Source organism: Syngnathoides biaculeatus, chromosome 16 (assembly GCF_019802595.1).
Source record: "Syngnathoides biaculeatus isolate LvHL_M chromosome 16, ASM1980259v1, whole genome shotgun sequence".
Lineage (NCBI taxonomy): Eukaryota > Metazoa > Chordata > Actinopteri > Syngnathiformes > Syngnathidae > Syngnathoides > Syngnathoides biaculeatus.
Genome location: NC_084655.1, coordinates 5,319,642 through 5,331,655, shown reverse-complemented (window position 1 = coordinate 5,331,655; position 12,014 = coordinate 5,319,642). Strand labels below are relative to the sequence as shown.

General features: G+C 42.3%; 1 protein-coding gene across 2 annotated transcripts in view; it reads left to right on the top strand.

The window, feature by feature from the left end:
• Nucleotides 1-9,464: 9,464 nt before the first annotated feature.
• The window catches only part of rrn3 (RRN3 homolog, RNA polymerase I transcription factor), a 44,150-nt gene continuing 41,600 nt past the window's right edge, over nucleotides 9,465-12,014 (top strand). For both annotated transcript variants that reach the window (XM_061846372.1, XM_061846373.1), the window contains exons 1-3: nucleotides 9,465-9,824; nucleotides 9,959-10,015; nucleotides 10,107-10,196. In XM_061846372.1, coding sequence (XP_061702356.1) covers nucleotides 9,729-9,824; nucleotides 9,959-10,015; nucleotides 10,107-10,196 — 243 coding nt within the window. In that variant the 5' untranslated portion in view covers nucleotides 9,465-9,728. The remainder of the gene's footprint in view (nucleotides 9,825-9,958; nucleotides 10,016-10,106; nucleotides 10,197-12,014) is intronic.

Below are 12,014 nucleotides of genomic sequence, written 5' to 3'. Positions count from 1 at the left end.
GCCTTCATCTACCACACACATATAAATCATAGAATACACAAACACACATCCATAGCCATCCATCCATCCATTTTTCTGAGCTGCTTATCCTCACGAGGGTCGTGGGAGTGCTGCAGCCAATCGGGCAGGAGGCAGGGTACACCCTGAACTGTGGAAAATCACTGTGCAATTCATGCAACAGGTATTGTCTTGAAACTGTCATTCCAAACATAGGCTTTTGTACAAAGTAGTATATAATTACCACTTGGTGTGTCAATACTTTTTCCCTTGGGGATTTCCCATAACTAGACACATCTTAATTGCTGATCTTATTTGGTGTACTTTCTTGGTATGTATGGGTTACTAGGGTTGCAAGTTGCACCTGCCAAGGGGAAGCTGCACATTTCTGAACTCATTTGATTGCACAAATCAAATATGCAGGTATAACTATGGCATGTTTTGAATTAAAAAACAGAATCATTTGTCTAATGTGTGTTTGGTGAGTGCACGTACAAAACTTGGAGCCTTCAGTACTTGCAACAAGTTTACAAGCCGCAGATTGAGACATGAGCCAAATGTGGGCTAAACGTACATATGCAGGGGCACAGCCAGAGTTTTGGGTGGTGGTGGATGGGGGTTCTGATAAAAACATTTTTATCCTGGAAAAATACTACATTACAGGGATTTGCAGGGTGGCCAAACTGGGTTACGGTTAGGGTGCGAGGTTGACAAGCCGTGGGTGTGGGTGCACAAATCGTTCGGGGTGTCTACAGCCAGCACATAGATCTGCCCCTGGACACATGTAATGTTCTAAAACTGCTTTTGTACCATTTGACTGCACTCACACTTCCTAAATTGAATTATCAAATGCAGTTTTTATTAAAGTGTCAGAATGAGAGACCCCGTAGCTCAGTGGTTAGAGCACTGGTTTGGTAAACCAGGGGTTGTGGGTTTGTATCCCACTGGGGCCTCCACTCCCTGAGAAGGGTTGCGTCAGGAAGGGCATCCGGCGTTCATGGCGACCCCGAAAGGGACAAGCCGAAAGAAACACGCATTAAAGTGTCAGAATGTCACTGATATCATATTTGATGACTTAAAGTAGATGTTTTTTTTCTGATTTCATGATTGGGAATTATATATATAGAATTTATTTATACAGTGAACAAAATAAGTATTTGAACACCCTGCTAGATTGCAGGTTCTCCCACTTAGAAATCATGGATGGGTCTGAAATTTTCATTGTAGGTGCATGTCCACTGTAAGAGAGATAATCTAAAAATAAAAATCCAGAAATCACAATGTATGATTTTTTAAAATTATTTATTTGTGTGATACAGCTGCAAATAAGTAGTAGTAATGTCAATATTTGGTACAGTAGCCTTTGTTTGCAATTACAGAGGTCACATTTTTCATGTAGTTGTTCACCAGGTTTGCACACACTGCAGGAGGGATTTTGGCCCACTAATACACACATATCTTCTCTAGACCAGATAGGTTTCTGGGCTGTCGTCGAGAAACACAGAATTTCAGCTCCCTCCAAAGATTTTCTGTTGGGTTTAGGTCTGGATACTGGCTAGGCCACGCCAGAACCTTGATATGCTTTTACTGGAGCCACTCCTTGGTTTTCCTGGTTCTGCGATTTGGGTCATTGTCAAGTTGAAGGACCCAGCCACGACCCATCTTCAATGCTCTGACTGAGGGAAAGAGGTTGTTCCCCCAAATCTCACAATAAATGGCTGCGGTCATCCACTCCTTAATACAGTGCAGTCGTCCTGTCCCATGTGCATAAAAACACCCCCAAAGCATGATGCTACCACCCCCATGCTTCACAGCAGGGATGGTGTTCTTGGGATGGAACTCATCATCTTTCTTCCTCCAAACACGGTTAGTGGACATACGGCCAAAAAGTTCCATTTTGGTCTGATCTGACCACAAACCTTTCTCCCATGACTCCTTTGTATCATCCAAATGGTTATTGGTAAACTTAAGACGAGCCTTGACATGTGCTGGTTTAAAAAGGGAACCTTCCGTGCCATGGATGATTTCACACCATGATGTCTTAGTGTATTACCAACAGTCACCTTGGAAATGGTGGTCCCAGCTCTTTTCAGGTCATTGACCAAGTCCAGTGTCGTAGTCCTGGGCTGATTCCTCACCTTCTAAGGATCATTGAGACCCCACGAGGGGATATCTTGCATGGGGCTCCGCTCCGATTGAGAGTGACCGTCATGTTTAGCTTCTTCCATTTTCTAATGATTGCGCCAACAGTGGACCTTTTTTCACCAATCTGCTCGGGAATTTCTCCGTAGCCCTTTCCAGCCATGTGGAGGTTGTTCAGCAAAAACTCACAATACATGGGCGTAGTCATCCTCTCCTTAATGCAGTGCAGTCGTCCTGTCCCATTTGCAGGAAAACACCTCCAAAGCATGATGCGACCACCCCCATGCTTCACAGTAGGGATGGTGTTCTTGAGATGGAACTCATTATTCGTCTTCCTCCAAACACGGTTAGTGGAATTATGATCAAAAGTTCCATTTTGGTCTCATCTGACCACAAAACTTTCTCCCATGACTCCTCTCTATCATCCAAATGGTCAATGACAAACTTAAGACGGGCCTTGACATGTGCTGGTTTAAGCAGGGAACCTTCCGTGCCATGCATGATTTCAAACCATGACGTCTTAGTGTATTACCAACAATCACCTTGGAAATGGTGGTGCCAGCTCTTTTCAGGTTATTGACCAAGTCCTGTAGTCCTGGGCTGATTTATCACCTTTCTAAGGATCATTGAGACCCCACGAGGTGATATCTTGGATGGGGCTCCACTCCGATTGAAATTGACCATCATGTTTAGCTTCTTCCATTTTCGAATGATTGGTCCAACAGTGGACCTTTTTTCACCAGGCTGCTTGCCAATTCTCTGTAGCCCTTTCCAGCCGTGTGGAGTTGTACAATTTAGTCTCTGGTGTCTTTAGACAGCTCTTTGGTCTTGGCCATGTTACAAGTTTGAGTCTTACTGATTGTATGGGGTGGACAGGTGTCTTTCTGGAGCTAACGACCTCACACAGGTGCATCTGATTCAGGATAATACATGGCGTGGAGGTGGACTTTTAAAGGCGGACTAACAGGTCTTTGAGGGTCAGAAGTCTAGCTGATAGACAGGTGGTCAAATACGTATTTGCAGCTGTATCACACAAATAAATCGTTAAAAATAATCATACATTGGCATTTCTGGATTTTTCTTTTTAGATGATCTCTCTCACAGTGAACATGCACCTACAATGAAAATTTCAGACCCCTCCATGATTTCTAAGTCGGAGAACTTGCAATATAGCCGGGTGTTCAAATACTTATTTTCTTCACAGTATATACTTGTGAAAATAAATATTTTACCTACCTGCCACCAATAATTCTATCACAGACCTCTTCCTACAGCTTTAAGAAACTCTTCTATCCTCCACCTGTATTAATGGCCATGGAACAGTGGCCAAAATCTCCACTCTCAGCAGGTTTCTCGAAGGTGCAAGGGAGTTAACCCAACCAGTCAACATGTGTTTTGCAGACTTAGAGAAGCTGTCCCTCAGGGATTCGTGTAGGAGATACTTTGGGAGTATGGGGACCAAATATACCTAATATAGGCTGTTTTGTCATTGTACGACCAGTGCCAGACAGACTTTGTATAGGTCCGAGCTGGAAAGTAAGGCTTTCCAATTACCGGTCAAACTACATTCCTACTCTCAACATTGGTCATGAGTTGTGGTTGTGACCAAAAGAACAAGATGTTAGGTACAATTGACCAAAATTAGATTCTACTGCTAGGTGTCCGGGCTCTCTAAGAGAGAGAAGTTCTTTGGGAGAGGCTCAGAGTTGAGCTGCTGCTTCTCCACATTGAGAGGAACCAAATGAGGTGGCTTGGGCATCTGATTAGGATGCCTCTTGGATACCTTCCAGATGAGGTATTCCTCCCGGGGATAACCCAGGACATACCGGAGGGACCCTGGCTGGGATGAGAACGCCTCGGGGTCCCCCCAGAAATACTGAATGAAGTAGCTTAGGAGGTGAAAGTCTGGGCTTCCTTGCTAAAACTATTGACCCTGTGAGCCAACCTCGAATAAGCGAAAGAAAGTAGATGGAAGGCTGAATGGGTCCATGTATTCAGAGATTTGGGGCAAAAACTTCCTATAAGAGCAACGAAGATTGAACATAGCTGGATCTTTTAGCATGACAGTGACTCCCCCACCACAAAACCTCTGCATCTAAGGGGTGGCCCCATGAGACATATTTCAAGGTCCTGGAGTGGCCTAGATAGTCTTCAGACCTAAGCTGAATAGGAAATCTGTGGTTAGAGTTGCAACTTGGTGTTGGCTAACAACAGGACCAAAACATTACAGATCTGGAGCAGATCTGCAGAGAAAAATTGGGCAAAACAGCCGTCGAAGTGTAGGCAAACCTGGTCAAGAACTACAGCCAACATCTGACCTTGATAATTCTAAACAAAGGTTTCATTACAAAGTATTGAGTTAATCTTTTTAATGGTCCTGAATATTTATTTTCAGCATGATTATACAACGTCCTGGATCTGGCAGGCTTAAATGCATGTGATGACAAGGCTCATTGTAAACATGTGCATGGCCAAGGTGCTGCTGATTATTGCTGAATTGCCCTTTGAGTGTTGTTGCACATGTTTTTGTTGTTGTTTTTTAATGTACTGTTTCTAACAACGGTACCGAGCTATATTTGACTTTAAAATGGTCCGTTATTGTTATCCCAGAGCTCTGGCCCCTCTACTTTTTAAATCATCCCGTCTTCCTCAAGTCAGATCTCCAACGTGACAAGGAAAATGGGTTTCTCAAGGCCGACATGGAATTAATTACGTCTGCTTCTTACATAATATACCATCTGTATAATTACATATTGTTGTCAAAGGTGATGCACTCATCACTGGTGTAATCACATGTTGCAAGCTTTAAATTCCAACTCACAATGGAAATTAGACACGTCACAGTGTCACGGCACATGTATGACTCACTTTCCACACTGGAAAACAAGAGGTGCTTATTCTTTACCTAATAATACTTTTATTTAAAATGTGAATTTCATGTAGTTGTCCATTCACCTGACTTCACTGCAGGGAACGTGGTTTCAATTCCCACTCAGTGACGATGTGAATGTGGCTGCTAGTGGTTGTCCGTGACCGTGTATGTGCTTTGTGGCTGATTGATGAACAAGGTGTAGTCTGCCTTTCGCCCGAAAATAGATGGGATAAGCTCTAGCATCTCTGCGACACTAATGAGGATAAGTGGTACAGAAATTGAATAAAGAAATGAGGTTCAAACATGCTGGTTGGACGCCAAAACGAAAATTACACCGCTCTACTTATTCTCCACCACACAAGCACAAGTTGGGAAGAAGTCACCACCCCAGCGAAACTTGACGCCTCCACCTAAGAACGTCGGAGACACTCGGTCATCGTTCATTACACCCACCCCTGGCTTCGGCCGATAGATTGTAGATGGTCCACGAGATAGATAAACTTCCATGACAGGAAAAAAATGTTGGGGAACTTTGATCTAAGACATGCTCACACACAAACCCACACAAGTGTTCATTAATGGCCCAGGCAGAAGGTTGAGGTTGAGGTGAGGGATGGCAAAGCTGAGAGATGGATGAACCACAACTTTAATAACATTTTTAATGGTTATCCAAATCCAAAAGTTGGTATCATCAGAAAGCTTGCTAAACACAAATCAACATTGACTTGTCAAAGAATCATGTCAGTCTTTTTGAATTCATTTTGAAATTAAATTACAGAATGTGGCGGACACAACATACATATAGGACATCTTTACAAAACAATTCAAGTGCTGAAAACAGACTCCTTGATCCCGGGGTCCCCTGCTATTGACTGGTAACCACTTCTGGGAGTAGTGAACACTTTCTTCAAGAAGAGGCCGTAACATAGGGTGAGCTACATGTGCATTCAAGTGGATTAAAGCCTGTACGGACTGTGATTACGTCTGAGATAGATGAGAACGCTAATGAGTGTTCATCTTCCTAAAGCCAAATCTCTGATGTGACAAGACAGACAAGTCTTTCAAGGCCAACATGGAATTCTTACATAACACATCATTGGTCCTGGGAAGCACTGCCAGCGCTCAACACTGGCCTTGCGTGTCACAAGCTTTAAATCCCGACTCTTGGTGGAAATTGTAGACCTCACAGTGTCACGGCACCTGCATGTCTCACTCAGCACACTGTAAAACAGAATTAGTTTTACAGTTAATATTTCTATTTAAAATGTTAATTTCATGTTGTGGTGCATTCGCCTGACTTCAGTACACACAGCTTGGGTTCGGTTCCCACTCAGTGACTGTGTGAATACCTATGCAAGTGGTTGTCTCTGTCGATATGTGCCCTGCGGCTGACTGGCGACAAGTTCAGGGTGTAGTCTGCCTTTTGCCCATTGTTAGAGACACCTGTCAGAGACAATCTGTCATTGTCTAATTCCCCCATCCCTCCCTCCATCCTTCTCTTTGGTGGATAAATGGTAGTCAGTTCGCAAGATACATAGGTATACTTCCATGAACTGGTCCATAGAAAAACATATTGGGAAACACTTATCTAGTATGTATACACACACACACACACACACACACGCACGCACACACACACAAAATTATTACATGAAGTGTCAAGGCAGAAGGGGGAGTCAAAGATGAGAGATTGCCGATAAATGGAATCAGATTTGTGCCCAAAGGTTTCACACAAAACTCTTTAAATCTCAAACACTATGAATTTTGTGTTTGCCTGTTTTCGCAATTTTTGGGGGCTGGCATTTGAGTTTTTTTCCACCCATTTTTTTAAACTTATTGTTAGGTTTATCACCCAACTTGCTGGAATAGTTGCACAAATAACGGACAGGAAGTCGTTTTTCATCTGATCAGGAGGATTTGAGAGACAGGCCAGTTACAGTCTCCAAACACGTTCTGAACCAGCCTTTCACGTACTCTTTTTTTATTAGAAAACAGACAAGGTCAAAAGGAGGGGTGAGCAGATGAAATGAACAAAGGTACAGTTTTGTTGATGACGTGGCACATCGTACGATGATTTAGCACATTCTTTGGTTATGATGGAGTTGTCCTTGGCCACTTCTAGAAAGATACTGTTGCATCTGTGGGTAAGGAGTTCGTCCTGTGAACAAGACTATTCGAAGCAAGGATGACACTATACAGGCTAAATGTACCTATGATAAAAGAATACATAATAAATATATTTACAACGACCCTAACACTTATATTTTAGTTTTTTCCCCCTGCGTCACACTGAGCAGCAGAGCCAACATTAGGAATGCAAGGTTACATTTTCCATCACTTCAATAAGGATAAGTATCTATTTTATATGCTGTCAATGTTGTACTCGGTAGAAATGTTTTGCTAGTAACATGTTAGAAGTGGACAGCCATAATTTATAAACAACTTACCAACTAAATACCGTTAGCTATACTGTACTGCTTTATTATTATTATTTTTTTTTGTCCTTTTCAGGCGTTAGATCAAGCAGGATGGAGGATCCGCATCCCTATTATGCCGCAACAATTTTACTGTGTCACAAAGGGGTTTTTGAGCTTCCAATGTGTTTTATTCTTATTTTAATTAAAGTTTTATTGAGGCTCAGTTATGCAGCACACTGGCGCAGTTGTAAAGCATTAGCCTCACAGCTCTGGGGACCAGGGTTCAATCCTGCCTTGCCTGTGTGGTGTTTGAATGTTCTCCTCACACCAGTGTGGGTTTTCTCCGGGCACTCTTCTTCTGATGTGTTTAGGATGCCTCCTGGGTGCCTCGATGGTCAGGTGTTCCGGGTCTGTTCCCCAGGGATACCCGAAGGCACACTGGAGAGATTTCGTCTCTCAGCTTGCTTAGGAACGCCTCGGCATCCCCTCGATCGAGCTGGAGGAAGTGGCTGAGGAGAGGAGGTCTGAGCTTTTCTACTAAAACTAATGCCCCCGTGACCTGACCTCGGATCAGTGGAAGAAAATGGATGGATGAATCTACATTGGATGCATGTCATTAAAATTACAAAATTTACCCCTCTTCGCTGAAGAAAAATAATCTAATATATTGTAATCGTGTGCAACAAATGTACATTTTTAAAGGAGTCTTTTTTTCAGTGCGTGTGCTGGAGTGACAGAAAGCAATTTTGAGTGCAGTTGGCGGCATTAATGATCACCTTGATCAATTAATAAGTGCCCTCAGAAATATCAGTTATCTGTTTCAATACATTGGTTAACAAGTGAAATCCGAGTATTTGCATCTTTTACTTTGTCGAACCCAAATGTTGCCAAGCGTGAATTGCTCATCAGTTCATGTGTCTCTGATGTGCAGAATTCTTCTAACAGTTTCCAAGCATCACCTCTAAGTATCACCAAAGCACCAAAAGCTGTACAAAGGTGCCCACGCTAGCCCTGAAGTTGACGTGAGACACCACACATTTCCACGCTAATTTCACTCATCTGAGCATTGCTGTGAAAAAGAACGTGTGCCACCTTTTTGGAGTTACTCGCCTTTTGTACATGAGACCCCTGCTCTGGCAAGTCAATCAAGTTTAGGCCTGGAGCATCCTTAAATGGTTGATCAACTGTGGATAGCAAGGTATGGAAGCTTCCTCAACTTTTATATAATTTGGAGGGAAAGAGGGTGCTGTGATAAAAAAAAATCAAGAATCACAAAATGTAATTATCACAAGGCATAAGGGATGGCTATACAGAACAAAATCTGAGGTATCTTTAAGTTCTAGCTATATTACCTTGTAAATGTCTGATTTAGTTTAGTCTCCTAAACCAAACAGGGTCATCGACTTTGGAGAGACTTTGACACTATCGGGTTCTCTGACCGGTGGATCAGCAGGTAAAGCGTTGGCTTCACAGTTCTGAGGTCCCCGGTTCAATCCCGGAGCTGCCTGTGTGGAGTTTGCACGTTCTCCCCGTGCCTGTGGGGGTTTTCTCTGGAGACTCCGCTTTCTTCCCACACCCCAAAAACATGCAACATTAATAGGACACTCTAGATTGCCCCAAGGCGTGATTGTGAGTGTGGGTGTTTGTCTCGATGTGCCCTGCGATTGCCTGGCAACCAGTTCAGGGTGTACCCTGCCTCGTGCCCATTGCCAGCTGTAATAGGCTCCAGCACTTCCCACGACTCTCGTGAGGATAAGCGGCAAAGAAAATGGATGGATTGATGGGCGTTCTGACCTGTTATATTATCTTGGCTGACAAAGAAAAGAATATATAATCTGTTCCCTCAGTTTAGTAATTAACAATTATTTTTTCCCCTCATACATTGGCACCAGGGCTCCCCATAGTATTATACACAAGATAGGTAGTGTAATTTTTTCCTCCACATTCCATCATTCATTTTACAGGCATCTTGTAGTTGACCTATGCATTTTTAATCCGCTAGATAACGCTAATGAGCAGCACTGTGCTTTGCGACACGCTAAAAATATCCGAAAAATAAGATCCGGTGACTAAAAGTAACAAACGAATGTTGCTGTTTACGTTCTTAAAATATTTAAACTTCGAAACATTTATTACATTTCCTTTTGACTGTGAATGTAATTATTGAATAGCCGACAGAGTTTTGTTTTCAATTTCACGATGTGACCATGTGACGATTTTCTCTATTTACCTTAAAGCTGGACATTGGAGAAGCTAACCTAGCAAAAACAAACGCTGATTTTCCTCATTATCCCGGAAACATGGATGTAGAAGGTCGGGATTTTCTGAACACTCCTCCTTTAAAGACTGTCAGGTTTGGTGGTAGCGTTGTGCAGACTTTGGCCAAATATAAACAGGTGAGTAGTAAGATGGAGTTTGTCTTGTGCTCCTTCGGGAAACCATTAAATAAAACGGCGTGGCCTTATTTCCGTATTGTCTTTCATTTTTATATCTGTATCTGTAAGTAATGAGATGTTTCTCTTGTTTGAAGGGAGACTTGACTGACTATGAACTGCTGAACTATCAGCTGGCTGACCCTGACATAAAGGTAAATTGTATTCACTGTTCTACAAGCACTGGAATCACTCATTGTTTTGATGACTGTGTCATAGATTTGTGTATGTCCCCTCTCCTCGTAGGATGCACAGATTATTACATGGCTACAAGAATTTCGGAACTGTGTTGCCCAGCTAACCAAAGAGCACGAGCAACTCATCTACACTATCTTGGTGAGTGTGGTGCAACTGGATTCAGTTAATTTGCGAGGACCAATATAATGACATTATTTCTGTATATAATGGGTCAAGGACTGTATAATTATACTTTTTAATATACCTTATTCTCCAAACTATACGTCGGTCCGGACTACAAGTCACACCACACTTAAAATCCATAAAAAGTAAGAAAAAAACCATGTATAAGTCGCACTGGAGTATAAGTTATATATTTGGGGGAAATTTATTTAATAAAATCCAACACCAAGAACAGACATGTCATTTAAAATTTAAATGACGAACAATTTAAAATGTAAATAGAATAGAGGCAACAACAGGCTGAATGGTATGCTTACGTTACATGACACAACTGAGAACATGCCTGGTATGTTAACATAACATATTGTAGGGATTTGCGAGTTTGGACCCTACGTGTGTTCACGAATCGAGGAAGATCTCACCAATGATTAGAAAAAGTTAACAGCAAATGGATTTATTACAAAGGAATGTGCAGTACAGACGTCCGGGTCTTATCTAGGTATCTGCCGCACACGAGACGTGTGTCTTCTGGCAGGATAGCCAAAGAAGAAGACAAAAGATGCCCAGTAACACAAGGTTTTTATATGTATGGGTCCATGGTAAAAGTGGCTGAAGCCCTGCAGTCTGGTCCTGGGCCGGAATGGTAACTTTCCGCTCCTTATCTGGTGTCGTTCGTCTGCACGGCAACGCCTGGGAGAGGAGGATGGCGCCTGCCGGTTTTCTGCGTACAAAGATCAAGGACAACCACCGGCTCCACAACACATCCTTGTCTGATGAGCAAATGGACAACACTTTATCTGTTGATTAAATGTACAAGGTCATATTTAAGCAAATAATCAAAGTGCAATAAAAGTAAAATAGTCTTCTATATTAAGAGTTATTCCAATAACTATAGCATAAATAACATACTAAGAAGTTTACCAAACCATCTGTCTTTCTCCAACTATCCTGTAACTAAAATCCAATGAAATCTTCATCCTCGGTGTCACTTCTAAGCAAGTCTGCCAACTCCAGACGGAGACGACGTGCCGCTTTCTCTTCTACGTTGCTTACGTCAGACTCATCGTTGTTTGCAGTTACAACTAGCCTATTCCATCTTTTCTGAATCCCGACAGGATGGTTTTGGTTGTCACGGAAGGCCATACTTTGTTAAGCCATCCAATGACTTCCCGGAAAGTTGCATGGCGGATTCACTCATAAGCTGTGCTTTTGCAATGATACAGAGACAGTTTGTCCTAGTGAGGTTGCCGTAGTCCACAGGCTTTGCGTCGAATGCCAATGGTGTTGGAACAAGTATGTAATTATGGAAATGTTTTTGACAAAGGTCGCTCAAAGATAAAATGGACAGCCTTTGTAGAGAGGGAGGGTTGTGCTGTCTATCTACATTCACAGAAGGGGAGTATGGCAAAGCATTCCTCTCTGTTCCCAATAAACATTTTGTCAACTTCGCATAATAAAAAAGATAATCAAACGTAAAAAAGACGTGCCTTTTTCGGCAAGAACCGTTCACCATCGCACCATCTTGATGGCAAATAAATTGAATTACATTCACGATAAGCAGATTGAAGTCTCAACCCCTGCATGAAGCTTCATCTAATGACGTTTGAAGCACCACAAGTCGCATTAATTCTAAGTACTTATGTGGTCATTGGTTAGCAACATCATAATGTTATTTAAAATAATCTGCAGAATATGATTTTCTCTTCAATGGCATTTTTGTTCAGTCCTTCTCAGTTATAAGTTACAAATAAACAGGCCTAGAGCGCCCTCTTACGTTTGGCAGTGTGAAAATAA